Source organism: Pongo abelii, chromosome 2, assembly GCF_028885655.2.
Source record: "Pongo abelii isolate AG06213 chromosome 2, NHGRI_mPonAbe1-v2.0_pri, whole genome shotgun sequence".
Lineage (NCBI taxonomy): Eukaryota > Metazoa > Chordata > Mammalia > Primates > Hominidae > Pongo > Pongo abelii.
Window position 1 is genome coordinate 160,160,063 of NC_085928.1, and position 23,159 is coordinate 160,183,221.

Below are 23,159 nucleotides of genomic sequence, written 5' to 3' on the forward strand. Positions count from 1 at the left end.
CTGGCTCACTGCAACCTCCGCCTCCCAGGTTCAAGACATTCTCCTGCCTCAGCCTCCCAAGTAGCTGGGATCACAGGCATGCGCCATCACACCCAGCTAATTTTGTATTTTTAGTAGAGATTGGGTTTTGCCATGTTGGCCAGGCTGGTCTCGAACTCCTGACTTGAGGTGATCCACCCGCCTCGGCCTCCCAAAGTGCTGGGATTACAGGCATGAGCCACTGTGCCTGGCCCAGAAGAAAAATTATTAAACAAAACTCTAGCAAAATAATTTTTAAAAATGTAGTCTTGAATGTATCACAGTGGTAACATTACTAACCCTTGCATTTTTGTGCTGTACAGGGAGCACCAATAGTAAATTTGTCACTAGTTTTTTTTTTTTAAATGCACCCATAAAAGGACAGATTCCTTTTTCCTTCTTTGAATTGGCAATTAAAAAAAAAATTAAAGAACTTCTGTGAAAGCAGAAGCAAAGAGCTCGTGAAAACAGAAGTGTTCTAAGTGTAAGTTTTGCAATCATTCCTATTACCATAAAGTACAAGAAACTTTGGTTTGTTTCTGCTCTCCCCCAATTAGCTCTGTGATGGAAAAAAACAAAAAACAACAAAAAAAATTTATCTGTTTTTACTTGTCCTTTGAAATACTTATTACAATTGTAGTTATGCTTTCATTTTGTCTGTTCCTTCTCTACTGGTCTGAAAGATATTTCAGTGTCAGGACTATGTATTCACAGTTCCATACCTGGCATATGTTATTCATTGACTAAAATGCATGTTTTTGTTAATCTGCGAATTGAAGCAGTTGGATTAAATTTTCCATGTCCCTTCTTTGTTTCTGTGACATATATTTACTTTGAGTTACCTAAGCCTAGGCAGTTAATTTTTTCCCTTTATTTCTAGCCTTTTATTGCTCATTAATCCTCTTTCTAAATAAGGACAGGTGTCTTAATTCAATTTGAAAATAAAGTGGTACAAGTAGCTACTGTGGTACTAAGTTTAGACAGGAAATGCTTCTCTGAGGGAGTGCCATAGTTTGCTGTTGAAGCCAACCAACTCCTACCTCTTGAAGTTAGGGTTTGCATCGAAAAAATAAAAACTAAAAAGGCAAGTAAAGGCAAATCAAACTTAAGAATAATTTCTAAATGGAGAATCTGATGCTCTAAGTTTTACAAATAAAGCACAATAAAGTTTTGCTGGTGAACCTGCTACTAAGCCCAGGAACATAATCCAGCTCTACATGGTCGTCCTTTGTACCAAAAGAACTCCAGTAACCTCAGTGAGAAGAGTCATGGCCCTGCAGTTGACTATCCACATTTCTTTAATGTAAGTCAAAGCCCATTACAATGCATCCTGTTACAATGGAAATCTTATTTTTGGAAGTCCACTTAATTATTTTGAGCAACATTATATACAACCCAACAGATAAGATAATTGACAACTTGTTGAAATGTTAGAGCTAAACCACAAAGAGTAACTGAGTAATGTTGACAACCCCAATGTTTATTCTCATACTGTGCTCAACATTAGATGATCTATAAAATTCAACTGGCAAAGGGAGATCAAAGAATTGTGCTTTATCTTGAGCTTGAATTGGATGACAAGGAGATTAGGAAATCCTAAGTGGAAAAATATTCAAATCATTGTGCTTTCTATATATTTTTCTTACTACCTATTTCCAGTTATAAATCTTACATCTGTGCCTCTGCATACCATTTAAGTACAATACTAAACATTCTTTAAAATCATTTTCTACTAACTATAAAAGGTACACTCAGATAACTGTAAAATCATTTCCTCTTAGAAGAAAAGCATCAAATATTCAGGGAACTTTATTTTTAAAGAATAAATCAAATAAGACACAGCTTTCGTTTACCTAAACATGCATAATCCAACCTGAATATAAAATGCACTTAATTGGTAAATTGCACATGAAATACAAAGGGAATGCAATTTTACATATGTAAAATGATTGCTAGCTATAGCAATTTAACAGTCAAATTTATCAGAACATTGTACATTAAAAAACACAAACAACAACTTAAAGCCAAATATCTATAGTAAACCAAGAAAAATTCTGATATGGAATGGTTTGACTCAAAGCAAACAGTAAGGCACCTGCTATGAATTTAGCGCAACCATAAAACAAAATTAGTTAACCAAGACACTTGTTTCAAAAAGGGAAACAAGTACAGAGATTGATTAACTGGGTGAGAAAGGCAAGTAACAATTTAGTTAAAAACCTGCTGGCCCAAGGTCAGTTGATTCATTTCTTATTCCAGAATAGTTAAGTTCCTGAAAATCCTTAACCACTCCGCTCCGTTACTATTCTCCGTTTGAGGGTATCAGAAGCCCCCTATGAGGTTCACACTGTGTATAGACTAGGTAGCAGATTTCCCTTCTGTTCCTCTTAAAACAGCTTATTTTAAAAGAAATATCCTGAGGCAATTAACAAAGCAAACACAAGCAGCTTTCCAACGCATTAATACATAGACACTGCTCAGGTTTTTTTTCACCAAGTTATGGCTAAGTATACAAATAGCCAATACTTGCAGTTTTCAACAGTACTAGAAAACCCAAAACCTGCCCTATGACCCTCACCCTTACCATTAGTAAAATGTAAATTTGATCAATCATAACCTATAAAGTCATATAACAAAGGGAAGACTAAAGACTGATCATTATCAGTAAATCCATTCAATTCCAGATACCACTTTAGGCTGATGTGTCTAGTACCCTAATGATTAGGTACTACCTAATGACTGAAAAATCATTAATCTAGAAAAAGCATTTCCAAACTAAGGATAACTTCGTAGTTGATGTGCCTTTTTTTGCTATTAAAAGTGCTATTTAACATGCTAAAATGTCTTATGGCACATTGGACTCAACAGCATGTTCTGATGAGGCATCCATTTTTAGCAGTATTTTTCCCTAGAATTTTGTTTGGCATAGTAAACCCCTTTCATATATTAAAATAGTTCTGGTGAAATCAATGTAACATAAACAAACCTTCCCTGACTGAATTCACCCCACCACGGTAGTTTTTAGTGAAACCACAGTAACTGATTAAGTCAGAAAATGATCAAGTTTTTTTTATGGCATCTTGGGTTACTATACTCACTCATGAAAAATCCAAGGTAGTGTAATGGAAACAATATTGGTAAAATAGATGTTGTGGCTATAAGCATCTCCCTTTATATTAGACATTTAGAAGCTTTTAAAAATTTTTAGATGCTAAAGGTTGTGGCAAAACTAGGCTGTGTAGTTGTTCCATTTATAAGCACCTTATTACAGGACAGTTACATGAACCTATAAGGGAGTGTGCTTTCAGTTCAAAAGAGTAATAAAGTGCCTAGCTATATAAAAACCACAAGACTTCAAATTGTAATTTAAGCTAACTGCATTTATACATTAGGGTTAACAAAATCTAGACCCCGTCTATGCAGAGTCAGACTAATTGTTCATACTGTTTTAATAACCACATAAAAAAACTTACTCTTAATTGACTGAATAAGTAGGGTCCACTACTGTATCTTAACAATCAAATTTTATTGCTTTATTCATGTGGTGTTTTTTGCAAGGCACTGTGGTATGGACTAGAAAACTTGGAATGACTCATGAAGAAACCTTGGAATGACACATGAAGCATGATAGGAAAGTCATTCTGAGGCAGGATGCTTTACTGAATTGTTTTCAACCAGGGTATCAAACATCAGGAATGAGTTCAAGTTAAAATTCACAGGAGAATGGAAACATCTTAAGGTCAGTCACTTCACATGCCCATCCTGATACTTTGAATAATCTGGAAAATTGCTGTAAAAAGAAAGAGCAAATATTAAAATAAGCTTTGAATAAAACAGGTCTGGTGACTAACAAATATTTATTAAGGTAGCTGAAGAATCCAAAGGTACTCTTACATTTGCAAATGGTACATAACTTCAGTATAATAAGAAGTGAAGACAGGCCTATCTGAATAAATAATGAAATATCCCTGAGTTATTTTTTTATCTTAGCTTCGCTGAATTTTATGTCTAAGTATCCAAGAGAACTTGCAGTTAAGTAATCATTTTACAAAGAACTTAAAGCACCAAAGCCAACAGGTTTTCCCAGCATAGAATTATTTTGGTTTATAAGCATCCTTTTAAGGCCTGGCCTGTAACACATGCATGTTTCCTCATTCTCACAAAGCTGAAATTCAATCATCTTCAGGTTATATAAACTGCTTGGCTCTCATCCATTTATCAGGAAAGCTTCCAATTGGTAAGTGCAGAAGAAAGGCAAAGTGAAACGTTAAACAGAAATCTCAGTAATTTTAGAAATGTGGAAAACAAACATCTACTTCAATATTAACAGCTTGCATATTAAGATGATAAATGAAGAGAAGACAGACCTTTTTTTTGTAATCTATTTGCAAAGGCAAGTGTCTGTTACTCTTAACAGCAGGCTGCCCCGACACTTTTTTTTTAAACCATGTATCAAACGTTTCTTTTATTAACCTAAAAACATTTGACTCACACATTAAAATGCCCATCAGGTCCATCTCCTCTATAGTGAATCAATTCTTTGCACAAGCTTTATTTTATAAAATATAATCAATTTTGAATTAAGACATTAGATTCTGGTATATGTTAAATCAAGTTCTAACATCTATATGTACATATTTATAAGTTTCTTTGCAAAGACTGATAATGGACTTACAAAACATTCTAAATTCTCATTCCGTTAGGTTTTGTCCGGTCTTACATTTATTCCAACTGGATCATTACCAAGACCTGACCTCCTTTCTGATCTCCTGTGAGTACAAATTAAGCTGGGAGAAGTTTCTGGAGCACCACCCTCTGTGCATATGTGGAACAAGTAATTTGGTTCAGATGAAACAGAATTATGTGGAGTCCTCAGCAGGTGGGTTGAGAACTACGCAGGTAGGACTCACTACTGACCGGTCACCACGTCATCCCAAATCCTTTCAACCCAAGACTCTATCTGATGGGAGCCCCCAAGCCACTTACCAGAACCACAGACAACAAAAATGAAGAGAGCCAATAACCAGGGTCCTACAGACGCCTTCTCTTCGGGGGCATTTCTCTGCAAAAGCGAAAATCCACCATTTCAGATGCAGAGAAACCACTCGGACCCCAGGCTCCCACAGCCTGCACGCCGGTCGCCGGGGCCCTCACCTCACAGGTCTCCCCTTCCGTTCCCGAGCCCCCACAGTCTGGCGGCTCGCAGACTCGGGCCCCTACCCCTCCACGGCACCAGCCCACGGTCGGCCGGATCCGGGAGAAAACGCGACGCGGCCTCAGGGACCCGGACTCAGCTCCGGCTGCGGAACGCAGAGGGGCGCCCGCTCTTTCCTTACCGAGGTCTTGGCGACGTTGCCGCGCTGGGTGATGTTCTTGCTGTGCTTCTCGTTGGCCATACGGATCCTCTGTTTGGCGACCATCTTCGCGGCGCCACCACCTGCCCCGGCCACCCCTCGGACTCGCTCACTCTCCTGCCTCCTCTGGAGCCGCTGCGAGGCGAGGATCGTGGTGCCCGCGCCGCCGGAGCGCCGAGGTTCTCAGGCCAGACGCTAGCTACGGCCGCTGGGCCTGGGCGCCGCAAGCGCGGGGTCTGAGCACAAGCCGGGCGCCGGCCGCCGGCCGCTGACTGACTGACCGAGCGGGGCGGGTGCGTAGGAGGAAGAGAACTGGCCACCGGGTCGTTCTCGCGCCGCCGTCGCCGCCGCTCTGGCCGCCGCCGGGAGCGCGGAGTGAAAGAGGAAGGAAACGCAACGCAACAACGGGAATGTGCAGCCCGCCGCCTCGATCTACTTTGGGTTCGGCTGCCAACGTCAGCACTAGACGGGCTCCGCCCCGCGGAAGTGCGCGCCCCTCCCGCTGGAGAAAGAGGGCGAAAGCCCGCGCACCCTCCCAAGCTCTGTCAAGCGTCGCCCTAGATTTGCGCGTGCGCGTTCGGGCGCCTTCCCGCGTCACTCCGTAACCGGAAGTGAATTGGCCCCGAGGCTGATGGCCCCGGAAACACCAATTCGCTGTCTCCACGCATGAGGAGACGTGTAGGGGCCGGGTTCGGCCCCGGTGAACTCTCACCCGACCGGTTTCTTTTTCCGGGACAACATGGCGCCGTCCACGCCGCTCTTGACAGGTGAGTTCTGAAGAAGCGAGGGACTCCCTTTCTTCAGACTAGTTTCTTATTTTTGTCTTTGCCTTTGAGAACTACCTGAGGAGCCGGGGAGTCTGATCTGCCTTTTCTTGTGGCTTGCGGAAAGGCCAGACTGTTGGCTTTCTTGATATAGCGTGGCAGTCGGAAGTGAAGTCTCCGCCTCTGGGCTTTCGTATTCCCCCGCCCTTTCACCCATCCATCATTCTTGCCTGCGGATTCATCTTCTACAGAAATAGAAGAAAGGGGAGAAAAACAGAATGTGCTAGTTGAAATTTGTGACACATGGGTCTGCAATAGTGGTGTTACACGGGCCCTTGTGAAGTCATTTAGGTCTACAATAAGAACAAAGACAAACATATGAGTTAGTCCTCTAGAATGATCACGCACTTTAAATACACCTGGACTTAAGTAATTCCAGATTCTGGCCTTCCTGCCTTAATGAGGTTTGTAGGACTGAATAGGGAGAGTGGAGCTGTAATGCAGGTTTCAAATGATGAAGGTGTGGTTGGGAGAGGGTGTAGCAGTGAGCATGATAGAGATATTCTAGCAACATTTGATTTTGAAATGGTTATGAGCATATTAGAAGTAGAACATTAGAGGACTTGAAATTTTGAAGCTAAAGACAGAGTGTGTAGTGTTGGAGGAGATAATAAACTTAGGTTGGAAAATGCTGGGGAAGTTGCTTTACTAGGATGTGGCTAAGAGTCTTTGCATATGAATATTACGTAAGGAAAACAGAGTCGGGAAGGAGAAGAAGGCTTTGGTTAAGTTCTGATAACTATATAGAAGGAAAAAGTCATTAAGAGAAAGGTTGTCTGCATTTAAGGAGGGAGGCTATTCCCTCCCTTTCCCCCCACCCCTTGAAAGGAACCTTAAAACATTTTTGCACTTTTTGCCAGTCTACATTTATATTTTTACATTTTAAAATCTTTGTTATTAAGCACCATGCCCACTGATACTCTGTCTTCTGCAGTTTAGTCATCATTTATCAAACGCCGACTATAATCTGCTAGATAATATGCCAGGCAAAGACTGTTTAAAAGGCAAAGTTACATAATAAATTTTTTTTAGGTTCATAAAGGTAGCTTGTTATTCACAGTTTTTAATACTAAATGCTTATTTGAACTCTAATGAAAAAATTACATTTTAAAATCTGATAAATAACCCCTCCTTTAAAAATGCCTACAGTAGTTAGTTCCTCTCTGCTTACAGGGTAGATTCCATCCTATGTAGCATAGTTATGTAACCATTTATAATCCTTGAATTGCTCTTGAGACTCATTTATTTCCTTGCCATCCCATCTTATTTTGTGCTCCATCAATACTGAACTGCTTCTGAGTCCCTTTGAACAACCTGTTTCTTCAGTCTAGTACTATCCTATGCTTCTTCTTGATTTGGCAAACTTTTTCATCTGTTGAAATTAAAATTCATTTTAGATATCATTGCTCTGTGAAGCCTTTCGTCACTCTACCCAGATAGAGTCAGTCACTTCCTGGGCTATTTTTGTACCTTAAATATATTTGAAATTTTATTTCACTTACTAAGTAGGATAATTAGACATTCACTTGCCTTTCTCCCGTGCTAGACTGTGAGTCCTTCAGTGTCAGCGACAGGGTCTTATTCATATCTATCTTCTCAGTACTAGTGCAGTGCCTGGTAGACAATAGATACTCTAAATCAGGGGTCCCCAACCCCCCGGGCCGGACTGGTACCGAGCAAGCAATACCACTTGAGCTTCCCCTCCTGTCAGATCGAGGGTGGGGGGGGGCATTAGAGCCTCATAAGAGCGCAAACCCTATTTTGAACTGTGCATACGAGAGATCTAGATTAGATTTGTCTGTTTAGACTATCCTTTTAAATTAATGAAGGATAGCCACTTTATAGTAAATTAACCAAGGATGACAATTGTCTTACAGTGCTTAAAATCAGGGACTTTGTAAGAGCTTAAATGTTGCCTGTTCAGTCTACTCTTCATATTCTCATATTCTTAGAGGCCCAGAGAGATGAAGTGGTCGGATTCACACTGCAAATTGGCAGGATTAGGATTATACTTATTCAGATTGTTCGACTCCGTGGTCCATTTTTCTTTCAGTAGAACAAACTGTTTGATCTTTTAAACATTCTCAATGTACATATTTCATTCAACAATAGATTATTTTACTTCCAAAATCTTTTGTTAAATTTAGACTCATGGGATTTTAGAGCTGTGAATAATTTGCAGATTAGCCAGTAAATTTTGTTAACCCCAACTCTTAATTGGGAATGAGAAGCCAAAGCAGGTGAAAAAGGGATTTTTTTTTTAAACTCGTATAACCTAAAAGCCTCAGTACTGCTAGATCCAGATACTCACATGGCTTCAGAAATCTGTTTTTCTTTCTTTCTTTCTTTCTTTTTTTTTGAGACAGTTTCGCTCTCGTTGCCCAGGCTGGAGTGCAATGGCGCGATCTTAGCTCACTGCAACCTCCACCTCCCAAGTTCAAGCAATTCTTCTGCGTCAGCCTCCTGAGTAGCTGGGATTACAGGTGTACACCACCACGCCCAGCTAATTTTGTATTTTTAGTAGAGATGGGGTTTCACCATGTTGGTCAGGTTGGTCTTGAACTGCTGTCCTCGGGTGATCCACACGCCTCTGCCTCCCAAAGTGCTGGGATTACAGGTGTGAGCCACCACGCCTGGCCAGAAATCTGTTTTTCTTCATCTGTAGGCTCTTGCTTTCTTCCAGATTAAATTCATCTTTAAACTGACATTCAACCAAATGCCCAGCTCCAAAGGAAAGAACGCATTTTTGCCAGTAGTCTCAGCAAAAATCTCAAGGCTAGCTGCCTTTGACTTTGCTTGGCTCACCTTTGTATCAGTCAACTTTTAATCATGTAGTCAGGACTAAATTATATTCCCACTCCTGGATACTCCTCAAAAGAAAATGAGCGCCTCCTAAAGAAGAGGAGCTGGGTGCTAGGCACATAAAACAGCAATGTCCATTATGTGAAATTCAGATTGTCTAATCTGCTTGACCAGTTGAAGTCACAGATAATTTATTCAAAATTGAGTCATTTTCCTAAACTAATACGTAGTTCAGTGAATGTAAGAGTTGGGAAAAGTATTGTATTTTAAAGATGACTACACCCCTGCCATGGGATCCTTGTTTATTGAAGCCCTGTGTTTTTCTCTCTCTAACTCAGGCCTAGAGCAATAAATAGTATATGAGTGTCTAAAAAGGCTAGTAAGCTTGGAAAAGATTATGTAGATATTTAATGTATTTCACAAAGCTACTGTGTGAAACTGGCGTTTATTTGTTGTTTTAATGAAAAGAACTGCTTGCATTCTAGATTTTTCTTTCTGCTAGAACATACTGCCGATCCCATTTGATTGAAGAGGGAAATCACTAAAAACAGGGAATCACACAAACTCAGAATACACTATATTAAGCTAACTACACATTGTATTTAGTTTCACAGATACTTGTCACTAAAAAGAATTCCTTGTTAGAAAGTTACATGTAGAAAAAAATTGTTTCAGTATTGAGAAGTTTTTTAGTCCCTATTTATTTTTGCTTTTATTAGTTTAAAACAGTTTATGTTCTGTTATGGACCTGATTTTGTGTTTTTTCTAATAAACTTTGTATCACAGCTTATCAGGAGTAAATTGAACTATATATGCTTTTCTTAAATTTATTTAATAAAAAAACTAATTAAATCTAGCAAGGCATCTTAGAAGTACAAAATGTCAGTTTGGGCCAGGTGGCTTACAGCTGTAATACCAGCACTTTGGGAGGCTGAGGAAAGCAGATTGGATTGCTTGAGCTCAGGAGTTTAAGACCAGCCTAGGCAATATAGTGAAACCTCGTCTCTACAAGAAATATAAAACTTAACATGGCTTGGTGGTGGTTGACATGATCATGGTTCACTGTGGCCTTGACTTCCCAAGTCCAAGTGATCCTCCTGCCTCAGCCTCTCGAGTAGCTGGGACTATAGGCATGTGCCACCATGCCCAGCTAATTTTTGTAGAGACAGCATCTCCCTATGTTGCCCAGGCTGGTCTTGAATTCCTGGGCTCAAGCCATCTGCCTGCCTCGGCCTCCGAAAGTACTGGGATTACAGGTGTGAGCCACCATGCCTGGCCTGAGCCCTATTTTGTTTTCCAGCTTCATCATCCTCTAGCCACACAGGCCTTCTTTCCATCCCCTTGACGCTCTGTCGTTTTTCTTTCCACGGGGTTTTTACACTTGTTACTGTTCTCCTTGCTTGTTAACTGCCATTGATCCTTTACATCTCAGTATACAAAACACTTAAGGATGCTTTCCCTAACCTTCCATTTTTAGGTCAAAACTCTCTTTTATACCCTCAGTGGTACCATATACCTTTCCTTTGAAGCAAGAAACACAGGTATACGATTTCATATATTTGGCTAATTATTTGATTACTATTTGCAAAGTTCAATGAGGTCAGAGACAAGGCTGATTTTCTTTCCTATTATTTCGCCAGTGTTCAACACAGGGCCTAGGAGGTAGTTTGTTTGTTTTTTTCCCACTAAGCATTTGTTGACTAAATGAATCTATTTATTTGGTTCAGCTTTAGAAGCATTTAATTCAACCATTTAAAAAAGTATGGTCTGGGCTAGGCGCAGTGGCTCACACCTGTAATCTCAGCACTTTGGGAGGCTAAGGAGGGAGGATTGCCTTAGTCCAGGAGTTCGAGATCGGCCTGGGCAACAGTGAGACTCTGTCTCTACAAAAAAAAAAAAAAAATAGCCAAGCAGGGTGGCACATGCCTGTAGTCCCAGCTACTTGGGAGACTGAGCCAGGAGCATCACTTAAGTCCAGGAGTTTGAAGTTGCAGTGAGCCTTGATCGTGCCACTGTACTCCAGCCTAGGTGACAGCCTGGGTGACAGCAAGACCCTGTTGCAAAAAAATTAAATAAATAAATTTAAACATAGAAATAAGTATAGTCTAGTTCTGTAGATGACTATTTAATCTTGAACTTTGTTTCCACTTAATTTTTTAGGCTATTACTGTCATTGGGGCCTTAATAAATGAATATGTCTCATTCCACTTGTTCTCTTAGTTTGAGAAATTGTGAATATATTAATATTGCCTTATATTTCTAAAAACTTTAAACATGTACTTTTTTAAATTACTTTATATAAAGCATACAGCTATCCTGTGTTCTAATATTTCCATTTTACAGATTAGGTCACAGATTCAGAGGTGGTAACGTATCCAAGGTTCCACAGGCAGTTGTAAACTTAGGTCAGGCTGTGAACTCATGTCCTCTTTACCACAAGACAGCTGCCTTTCTTTCAGTGGTGACAAAGTTTTGAGTTTTTATTTAAAAAGTTATATATTTCTCAGCAATTATATGATTTTATGTAACAGAGTAAGAAAATACGCCCTTTTCTTGCTAATATTCTATAGTTCAATGAAGTATTTAATGATTTCATTAATATTTTGACTAAAGCTGTTTTTTTAAAAAAGACATTTGTGTTAACGGAGTCTTTATTAACAAAGTAATTGTGGTTCTTTTTATTTTACTTCTTTAGTCCGAGGATCAGAAGGACTGTACATGGTGAATGGACCACCACATTTTACAGAAAGCACAGTGTTTCCAAGGTATGATTTATTTTGTTAAGTAATGTTATAGGGAACATACAGTACAATCTAAAATGGTTTTGTTGGTGGTGTATTTTGAACAAGAAAGGAAAAGAACAGATGAATTCATTTTTATTGTATAATATTAACCGAAGATGAAAAGAATACATATTCTCTATCAAGGAAAATGATCTTCAGATCTGAAAATAGTAACTTAAGACTATTTATAAGGTAGGGGGAACAATGCTAAGAAAAAGTGTAGACACTAGTGTGATTGAATACAAGCCTTTATTTTACAAGAGTTTTATCTTAAGGAATGAGAAAAACTTGCAAATTTGATAGCCAAATCACGGCCAGTAATCTTAGTGAAATCATAATGAAAAAGATATTAAAAAGGGAGGACATATATATGCACATAGTATATAGCTAGCTAGATTAATTTTTTTTTCCCCAAAGAAACAATGGACAAGTAAACCAAAAACTAGTTAAAAATGCTTATCTATAGGGGGAGAGAGTTACAGGATGCAGGGGACACATCTGTGAAAGAGCTTTGGTATAGTTTTGACTTTGGACCATATAATTGTTTTAAATTTAAAATTTGAATTAAAGGCTGGGCCCAGTGGCTCACGCCTGTAATCCCAGCACTTTGGGAGGCTGAGGTAGGCCAGATCACCTGAGGTCAGGAGTTCAAGACCAGCCTGGCCAACATGGCGAAACCCCATCTTGGCTAAAAATACAAAAATTAGCCGGGTGTGGTGGCAGGCGCCTGTAATCCCAGCTACTCTACTTGGGAGGCTGATGCAGAAGAATCACTTGAAACCCGGAGGTGGAGGTTGCAGTGAGCCAAAATCATGCCACTGCACTCCAGCCTGGGCAAAAAGATGAGACTCCGTCTCAAGAAAAAAAAAAAAAAGGGAAACTAAAATAAGTGATTCTAGCTTTATATCAGGTTGGTGGCATAACCATATGAAGACCTGCAAAATTCTTTTTTTTGAGACTGAGTTTTGCCCTTGTTCCCCAGGCTAGAGTGCAGTGATGCAATCTCGGCTTAATGCAACCTCTGCCTCCCAGGTTCAAGTGATTCTTCTGCCTCAGCTTTCCAAGTAGGTGGGATTACAGGTGCCTGCCACCATGCCTGGCTAATTTTTTTGTATTTGTGGTAGTGACAGAGTTTCACCGTGTTGGCCAGGCTAGTCTTGAACTCCTGACCTCAGGTGATCCACCTGCCTCATCCTCTCAAAGTGCTGGGATTACAGGTGTGAGCCACCACACCCGGCCTAATAGTTTTCTTTTTAACTGAAAGTTGATATTGTCATTTGAGTCTACTATAGGATAGAGTAAATTAATTGTATTAATGTTGTTAGGCACCAAGATTTTTCAGCATTAGGGTGAAAAGATAGACTTGCCTATATCAGTATGAACTCATGATTTCTTTTCATAAAACATTTGCATTTCCTAGTTCTGGCCAATGAAAAGGCCTGGAAGCAGCAATAACACAGTAGCAGTGAATACCCCATCCTCACAGATTGTGATCTTTAAATACAGTTCTTCACTAAAAGGAACCACTTCCTTGGAGAAGTGGTCAACTCTAGGTCTGGGACAGAAAATGTACAAGTTGAGGTAGCGACTTTTGTGCCAGAAAGCAAAGCTGTAAAAGACTAATGAGATTTTGTTAAAGGGTCGTAGGAAGCAACTTGAAGAGATTCACACCAACCTAAGATGGGAACATTAAGAATTATGAATAGAAAGATAAAGCATGTCAAATATATAAATGCTCCCCCGAAAAATCCCCCCTCCATTTAAACCTTACTGGTCAGCATTGGTGGTTGATGGAGTCCTCACTCATTACTTTGAAAATTGATAAATAAAGGGAAGGAGTCAAGCATTTATCTCGCCTTTCTTATACAAACTGTTTCTCAGAGTAACCAAGTGGTTGATGAGAAAAAGAATTTTATAGACGAATTCCAGTTAATAAATGGAGAATGGATGCTGGATCAGACAATTACCATTTTGTAATCCTCAAGAAATGTATCTAGGCCAGTGGTTCTCAAACTTTACCAAGCATCAGAATCGTCTGAAAAGCTCGTTAAAATCCAGATTGCAGCTCTCTTTCCAAATGTTCAGATTCATTAGATTGGTGGTAGGGCCCAATAATTTGCGTTTTTAACAAATTCCCCAGTGATACTGATGCTGCAAATCTGGGGACCCCCCTTTAAGAACCACTGATCTATGCACATGATCCTCAAAAGATGCTGAAACCTTTAGCTGAACTGTTTGATGACTGTTAATGGGGAACTTTATAATCAGGCTGTTGTCATCTGACTCTACTGACCAATTTTTATTAGGCCCAGTTCTCTAGAACCTTGCTACAGGAAGCATGGGCCCAACCAAGACCAACTATATTGGCATCACTCTTGAGCCAGTACAGAAATGCATCTCAGGCCCTACCCAACTTACTGAATCAGAATCTGTATTTTAGCTAGATCTTCAGATGATTTATATGCACTTTTTTTTTTTTTTTCCAGAGTCTTGCTCTGCCGCCCAGGCTAGAATGGAGTGGTGTAATCATGGCCCACTGCAGCCTCAACCTCCCAGGCTCAAACAATACTCCTGCCTCAGTATCCCAAGTAGCTGGGACTATAGGCACATGCCACCATGCCTGGCTAATTTTTGTATGTTTTGTAGAGATGGGGGTCTCACTATGTTGCCCAGGCTGCTCTCCAACTCCTGGGCTCAAGAGATCCAACCGCCTTGGCCTCCCAAAGTGCTGGGATTACAGGCCTCAGCCACCATGCCTGGCCTGTATGCACATTATTTATTTACTTATTTATTTATTTATTTTTTTTTTATGGAGTTTCACTCTTGTTGCCCAAGCTGGAGTGCAATGGTACAATCTTGGCTCACTGCAACCTCTGCTTCCTGGGTTCAAGCGATTCTCCTGCCTCAGCCTCCCAAGTAGCTGGGATTATAGGCGCCTGCTACCACACCTGGCTAATGTTTTTATTTTTAGTAGAGACGTGGTTTCACCGTGTTGGCCAGGCTGGTCTCGAACTTCTGACCTTAGGTGATCCACCCTCCTTGGCCTCCCAAAGTGCTGGGATTACAGGCGTGAGCCACCACACCCGGCCCTGTATGCACATTAATGTTTGAGAAGCACTACTCTAGAAAACCCGGTCTGGCTGGGCGTGGTGGCTCATGCGTGTAATCCCAGCACTTTGGGAGGCCAAGGTGGGTGGATCACTTGAGCCCAGGAGTTCAAGATGAGCCTGGGCAGTATGGCAAAACCCCATATCTATTTAAAAAACAACAAAAACTATGGCAAAGTTATGTGCTACACTTCATTAGGGTATGCATTCCCAGGGCTGCAGGAGTAGGGGAGAAAGGGAAATGAGACAGGGAAGGAGTTAAAGCAAATATGATGGGATATACTGAGCTGACCACAAATCCACAAAATATAGCCAACTTGCTTGGTCATGTGTGCAAAATGTCTCCAGAAAGGCTGTATGGAACATTTGTACTTCAGAACAGTTTGTTGTGTGGAGACGGGGTAAGAAGTTTACTGCAGCCTCTTAGCCTGTTTGGGTTGAATCTGAGTGCCAGAGCTCCTCTGTGTGCTGCTGCAGTGCATGGTGGAAGCCATGTGGAAGTATGGCCCTTAACTCTGCAGACTCCAAGACAACCAGTGGCGTTAGGAGATGAGGTCTCTTCATTGAATAGTTGAGGCGTGGCAGCAGGAAGAGTTAGGTAGATACAAGGAGGCACATGACTGAATCCAGTACAATCTCAGTATCACTAAGAGTAGAACAGAGAGATAGTTATGTGTCTCCTGGTGAGTTATTATACAGTAGGAACTGTACTGTACATATCTTCTACGAAAGTTAAAAAAACTTCAGACTCAGAATTTAGTCGGTCTTTTACATGAGTAGTTCTCAAATGTGGTTGCACGATAGAATGACCTAGGGAGCTTTTAAAAAACCCAGTATTAAATCCAAGTATTGGGTATTAAATGATATTAAGAAGTTAATTTTGTGAGATGAAGTGGCATGGTGGTGATTATGTTTTTAAAAAAATATACTCACTGGTTAGAGATGCATAATCAAGTATAGAATAATATGATGATGACATCTAGTTTTTGCGTTGGAATGTTGTGGCATGAAAGATAAAAGTGGGGAATAGATAAACAAAATTGGCTCTGAGTTAATAGTTACTTAAGCTTGATGATGAGTGCATAGGTGGATTATCATACTTTTTCTCTATTTTTTGTGTATGTTTGAAATTTTTCATTCAAAAAATTACACCAGAAGGAAAGAGACAAAATTTCCCAATTGCCAAGACCAAGAAAATAATTGAATTCTGGATTCTGTAGTTTAGTAAGCTTGTCTTCAGTCTGAAACATGGCTCTAGAATGAGCTACTAAAAGGACAGTTTATAATCATTGAGATAAGGGAGTGTTTATTAAGTCAAAATGAGCTTCCTAAGAACAAATTGTTTCAAGCTTATCTCGTTTCCTTTCTGGGTAGAATTTCCAGACAGAATAATAGAATACACATTAGAATAACAGAACTGTAAACATAATTTTGGCAAAATATCTGAGAAATGAGAAAGTCTTTGGGTTGCATGATGATGACAGAATTGTCATTGGTTAAGATCAGTAAAGTCAGCTGATTAATGAGTTAGTTTTAATTTGAGGGAAGGACTGTTGGTGAGCCACAGGATCTTGTTCAGAGCTCACTGAACAGTCTTGTAAATAATTTAGATGATAGCATAGTAACAGCTTTATAATTTATACATTACATACTTTTGTATGTAATGTAAGGACTAACTAATGTTTTAAAAGAGAAAATCAAGATTTAAGTAGGCCTCAGTAGGCTAGAATGATAGGCCAAAACCTGGGTGGAATTTAATGAAGATAATTTTAAAATTCTGCCGTAAGGTTCAGAAATGAGTTGTAAGTGTAGGGTAGTATAGGATGGGGAACATCTTGATCATAGCTGTTTATGTGGGAAAGATTTTTTTTATTTTTATTTTTTTGTGTGGTGGAGTCTCACTCTTTCGCTCAGGCTGGACAGTGGCGTAAGGGCTTACTGCAACCTCTGCCTTCTGGATTGAAGCAATTCTCCTGCCTCAGCGTCCTGAGTAGCTGGGACTACAGGCGCCCACCACCACACCTGGCTAATTTTTGTATTTTTATTAGAGACAGGGTTTCGCCATGTTGCCCAGCTGGTCTCGAACTCCTGACCTCAGGTGATCTGCCTGCCTCGGCCTCCCAGACTGCTGGGATTACAGGCGTGAGCCATTGCACCATGAGAAAGAGATTTTAAAAATGTTTTATTATCTATAAACTGAGTGTAAGCCGTCATTATTGTGTGATTGCAGAAGCACAAATGTCATCTTCATTTGTGCAGATGAATTAATGCAAAGATAGTATAAGGGATGTATCAGTCAGTTCTCAATGCTTTTGTTGTTATTTAGCAATTCAAATTATTTTTTAGCCAGGAAGTTCTCATCTCATGTTGTGACTACACTAATGTACATCTACATGTGCACAGATACAAGTTTCTATTTGGGTATTCATTATCACTGGGTGATGTATTCATAGTAAACATCTTCAGTTCGGAGATACAGTACTTAGAGTTTTGATTACTTGATAGACTATTCCCAAGTAGTTAAGTGAGGAGTCTCTTATTTTTGTTATACTTTCTATCTCTACACATGAGAAATTGATGGAAGGCCTACCACACAAACTTATTCACCCAAAAGGGCTCTATTTTTCTCTTAAAATCCATCTGTTAGTATGAAATCATTTTCCAGCTTACTTTACAGTGATAGCATTGCATTTTAAAGTATTTTGGCAGATGAAAGCATTTTGGAATTTTCTGAAATTTGTGCAAGTTCTTAGTTATTAAATTGATAGTGAAATGGTTGATTTTATAATCAGATTTTTTTGAAAAGTATTAATGCTTATTCATTTAAACCTTTTTTTTGTCATTTTCAGAGAATCTGGGAAGAATTGCAAAGTCTATACCTTTAGTAAGGATGGGACCTTGTTTGCCTGGGGCAATGGAGAAAAGTTAGTGTTCATTTACATAACATATTTTGTGTATCATGAATATAAACACAACTGGCATTATTTGAATAACAGATATTTGAGTGTCATTAATAAAATCCATCTTTTAATGTCATGATGTAGTGAGATATTACCTCTCGTTACACAGAATACCTTCAAAGTTGTTCATTTCTATGTATATGCCATGACTTGTTTGAGTTATCTAGTTACTTAGAATTAAAAATTAATGTATGAAAAATATAATTTAATGCTAAAGAAGTTGAGTTGTTTTAAATAGTGCTCTAAGTTATTGGTTGGAGTTTCTTAAATCTGCACTAACACTGCGAAAATAATTCTCTTTACTCATTTAATCCTAGATGTAGATACTTTTTTATCTTTGCTGTTAAATTACTAACAACTGCTTGCAGTTATTATTATTAGTCTTATGTATATAAAAGTGTATGTTATTCAAAAGAACGTTTAGTATAATATATGTTACATAAAATACCAGTTTACAAAATTGGTTGTGCACAAAAAATTATGTTGATTAAATGCTTATATTTTATTAAGAAAACCAGTCCTTTTTAATTTTTCAAGAGTTACTACAACATTTTATTTCATAGACCATGCAAATGCCCAAATATTTGTTGCTCGGCTTAAAGTTATTTACATTGTTTTAAACCACATATAATACTGTTAGGTTTTTCAAAAGGGAGAAAATGCATGCATTAGTTTGAAAAGTAAATTTTAAACGTTGTTCTTTACAATGGTAATGTATTCAGAAGTCTTTCAACTCCCCGGTGAGATTGGATTAATACTTGCTTTTTAAAAATTGACTACTAAAGAGAACATGTTGAATTAGTTGATTCACCTTTTATGACTATAAGTAGCTGGCAGAATTAGCTTTTATAATTTAAAAAAATTGGTCTTTTGTTCTTTTTCTTTTTTCTTTTTTTTTTTTTTTTCAATTTTAATAGAGACAGGGTCTTGTTATGTTGATCAGGTTAGGTTCAAACTCCTGGCCCCAAGCAGTCCTCCTGCCTTGGCCTCCCAAAGTGTTGTGATTATAGGTGTTAGCCACTATGCCCAGCCGTTTTTTTTTTTTTTTTTTTTGAGACAGGGTCTCACTCTGTCACCCAGGCTGGAGTGGTGCGGTGGCATGATCTCAGCTCACAGCAACCTCCGCCTCCCAGGTTCAAGCGATTCTCCTGCCTCAGCCTCCCCAGTAGCTGAGACTACAGGCGGACAACACCACGTCTGGCTAATTTTTGTATTTTTAATAGAGGTGGTGTTTCACCATGTTGGTCAGGCTGGTCTCTAACTTGTGACCTCAAGTGATCCACCTGCTTCATTCAGCCTCCCAAAGTGCTAGGATTACAGGCATGAGCCACCTCACCCAGCCTGAATCTACTACTCTCAAATCATTAATAATATAATTATAATGAGTCTTATCTACAATGTTAACAGTTTTAATCTCAGCCTCAAAAAATAGGATGTGATCTCAAAATTTCTTACTCTTTTTTGTGTAACCTATTGTGGGTACTTAAATTTTATTTTTTAATCCATATTTTAGTTTGTATTATTTCAGTAATGAGTCAATAGAAATTTACTAACTAATGGGCTATACTATACTTCTTTTCATTGTCTTTTTTTGTTTGTTTTTGAAGTATTCCTTGTTCTTCTAGCTTAGAGTTTGTTGAATAAGTCTGTTTTTACCTTGGCAGTTATTGTTAATGGTTCACTCATATCCACACTTAACCTTCTATGGGATTCAACTCGGAATCTTTTTAGTATGTCCCCATATGTCATGTCCATGATTTTAATAGATATCTTCTATATTAAGTTCTAGCATTTATTTCATTAAAGTGCTGTGACCACAATGGTACTTATTGTTCTGGGGCAAGAGAACTAGATTTCATGTATTGATTGTGGTCTTTGTTCAGTTTCCGGTTAACTAAGTCAGAAACCGTTACTGATTCTTCCTTAAATATGTTTTTTCTTAATTAAAATAAACATCCTTCATTAAACTAAGAATAACTCTTAAAGACCATCAATTCTGAGTAGGCTCTGGTTGCAAAGCAAAGAAAAAAATAAAGGTTAACAATAGCAACAAGAAGAAAACAAGAAAGCATCTTGTAATTCTAAAATAGGTTATTTGCAGCAGGTTGTAAAGATCTCCATGTAGGTGTATGTGTGTTTAAATACTATGTGGTAATTTTTCATTCTTTTCAGTGACTGCTTATCTTAACCTCAGTTATCTTCCTCAAACCTTAGTAGAACAAAGTTACTTATAGCAACTTCTGGAATAAGATGGAGAGTCTTTTTTTTTTTTAAACACCCCAGAGTGTTTAGTACATAAAAGTGAGTCAGGCCAAACTGATTTCAAAGCTTGGTTGTGGCATTTATCAATTGTATGATCTTGAGCAAATTGTCAAATCATTTTATTTTTCTAAGCCTAAATTTAAGCACTTGTAAAACAGAAATGATGACATTTGTAAGATTGTTGTAAGGATTAAATGAGAAAATGTACATAAAGTGGTTAGATACATAGAAAAAATCCCAAAATGGAACTGCTTTTATCATACAATTATTGTCATTTTTGTCATTGTACCATAATAATTCTTAGAATCATATCTTTTAGAGATTGCTCTTGAGATTGTAGTAGACATCAAATGTCTCCTTACTGATTTCCTTAGCTGCTATAGCTTCTATTTATTTAAAAAAAAATTTTTTTTAATTGAGATGGGATCTTGCTATGTTGCCCGGGCTGGTTTTGAACTCCTGGGCTCAAGCAGTCCTCCCACCTCAGCCTCCCAACGTGCTGGGATTACAGGCATGAGCCACTGCACCTGGCCCATTTATTCAAATTTAAAAGTATACTTTTGCGGGCCAGACACGGTGGCTCATACCTGTAATCCCAGCACTTTGGAAGGCCAAGGTGGGTGGATCATCTGAGGTCAGGAGTTCAAGACCAGCCTGGCCAACATGGTGAAACCCCATCTCTACCAAAAATACAAAAATTAGCCAGGCGTGGTGACATGCGCCTGTAGTCCCAGCTACTCGGGAGGCTTAGGCAGCAGAATCACTTAAACCCAGGAGGTGGAGGTTGCTGTGAGCCAAGACTGTGCCACTGCACTCCAGCCTGGGTGACAGAGTGAGACTCCATCTCAAATAAAAAATAAAACAAAAGTATACTTTTGCCATTTTCTCTAGCACCTCTGCCTTTCCTTTGGTTTGATAGACCTCAGCTTCTCTATAGATTAGTTTTGTGTTCACTTAAAGGTGTTTTTTTCCTTTTCATCTGAAGGTGGAATCATCCATGTGTCTTCTATTTGATATCATTTCCCAGCACTAGCCTTATATAGGAGCCTTTTGGTAAAATATACATTTTTTTTTTTTTTTTTTTTTTTTGAGACGGAGTCTCACTCTGTCACCCAGGCTGGAGTGCAGTGGCACGATCTCAGCCGACTGCAGCCTCTGCCTCCCGAGTAGCTGGGATTACAGGTGCCCACTGCCGTGCCCGGCTAATTTTTGTAGTGTTAGTAGAGACAGAGGTTCTCCATGTTGGCCAGGCTGGTCTCGAACTCCTGATCTCAGGTGATCCACCCACCTCGACCTCCCAAAGTGCTGGGATTACAGGTGTGAGCCACTGCACCTGGCCATTTTTTTTTTTTTGAAGTTAAGGTATTTCCTGCATATTTTCTAGAACCAACTTAAAGTTGATTTTTATGAAAAATGAACATTTTGGGCTGGGCATGGTGGCTCACGCCTGTAATCGCAGCACTTTGGGAGGCCGAGGCGGGCGGATCACGAGGTCAGGAGATCAAGACCATCCTCACTAACACGGTGAAACCCCATCTCTACTAAAAATACAAAAAATTAGCCGGGCGTGGTGGCGGTCGCCTGTAGTCCCAGCTACTTGGGAGGCTGAGGCAGGAGAATGGCATGAACCCGGGAGGTGGGGCTTGCAGTGAGCCGAGATCGCGCCACTGCACTCCAGCCTGGGAGACAGCGAGACTCTGTCTCAAAAAAAAAAAAAAGGAAAAGTGAACATTTTGGAGTGATCTGTATTTGAAAAGAGGTATGAATGTTTTGGTTAGTGTTGACTACTATAAAACAGTATTTCATTGCTGAAATAATTTCTTTTGAAACCAGAGTAAATATTATCAGTGTCACTAACAAGGGACTACTGCACTCCTTCGACCTCCCAAAGGCAGTTTGCCTTGAATTCTCACCCAAAAATACTATCCTGGCAACGTGGCAGCCTTATACTAGTAAGTATTTTCTCAGTGTAAAAATACTCTGACAGGATCAATTATGTTTAGTGGGGGGAAAAGTTATAAAGTTCATAACCTCATACAAAAGTAATTAGTCTTTCTGATAGTAAATAGTGTTTGTGAATATTTATGATCAACAGTGAATCTTGTACTCTCCAAATAAACAATGTATTGAAAGTAATTTCAAGGTATATGGTAAGTTTGTAAAGAGCCATTATGAGCTAAAGGAAAAGAAAAAGCTCAAGGGAAAATTCAGGAAGTAAATAACTGCTGGATAGAGATTTCTGAAGATTAAGAATAACAATGACTTTTAAAATCAATACTTTTAAATAATTATTATGTGAAAGGAAGTACAGTAGACAAAACATCTAAGGGATGTGTATGGGATAACAGATTAGAAAATGTTGTGCCATTTTCCAATATATTTAAAGAGATACCTAATGATAATACATTATATGAACATTTTATATAGCTGTGTTTCATGTAATAAAATAGTTATAGGGGCTTATTTTAAGAAACATTTTCTAATAATGTTGATATTGTTGAATAAGTAAATGATAATAGGTCATTATTGGCTTACAGACCTTCAGAGTTTTTGTTCTTTCAAGAGGTATGAACTCTAATGAATCTTATTTTTCCAAGTAAATGAAAGAGATACTGAGAATCAGTTGAGAATCATGAGTGGGTTATGTAACCTTTTATTTATTTATTTATTTATTTTGGTAACACAGAGGCAAGCTTTCATGATTTAACCCATTTGATAGTAATCCATGTCAAACTTAATAAATAAGAAAAATAATCCTTTTACAAATGTTACAAGGCAATTAGTGAAAAAAAGAATTTTTATTGCAGCTTCTAAAGATGGCACAGCTGGGATTCCCAACCTACAACTTTATGATGTGAAAACTGGGACATGTTTGAAATCTTTCATCCAGAAAAAAATGCAAAATTGGTAAATAAATGGTTTAAAATACTAATTTTTTACATGGTATTTTTAATGTCATCACTGTATAATATTTGTTTTCCTGATATTGATTTAAAAAATAACTTATCAGACAAAAATCTACATTTTTAAGGATTTTGTATGTAGGAAT

The 23,159-nt window shown here is 38.7% G+C and overlaps 2 protein-coding genes across 4 annotated transcripts in view; one reads left to right on the forward strand and one right to left on the reverse strand.

The window, feature by feature from the left end:
- Positions 1–1,477: 1,477 nt before the first annotated feature.
- SERP1 (stress associated endoplasmic reticulum protein 1) lies at positions 1,478–5,569 on the reverse strand. Its single transcript, NM_001131280.1, is given in 3 exon segments — positions 1,478–3,808; positions 5,005–5,080; positions 5,355–5,569. Coding segments are annotated over 3 exon segments (201 nt in total). The 5' UTR covers positions 5,439–5,569; the 3' UTR covers positions 1,478–3,767.
- EIF2A (eukaryotic translation initiation factor 2A) overlaps positions 5,388–23,159 on the forward strand; it is a 38,173-nt gene continuing 20,401 nt past the window's right edge. Inside the window, exons 1-5 of one of the 3 annotated variants that reach the window (XM_024244376.3) lie at positions 5,388–6,139; positions 11,694–11,763; positions 17,738–17,812; positions 21,944–22,062; positions 22,918–23,017. In XM_024244376.3, the coding sequence (XP_024100144.3) occupies positions 6,112–6,139; positions 11,694–11,763; positions 17,738–17,812; positions 21,944–22,062; positions 22,918–23,017 (392 nt within the window). In that variant the 5' untranslated portion in view covers positions 5,388–6,111. Of the gene's footprint in view, positions 6,140–11,693; positions 11,764–12,763; positions 12,846–17,737; positions 17,813–21,943; positions 22,063–22,917; positions 23,018–23,159 lie in introns of those variants that run through there. The other 2 variants (XM_054550968.2, XM_054550969.2) reach the window with 2 other exon arrangements.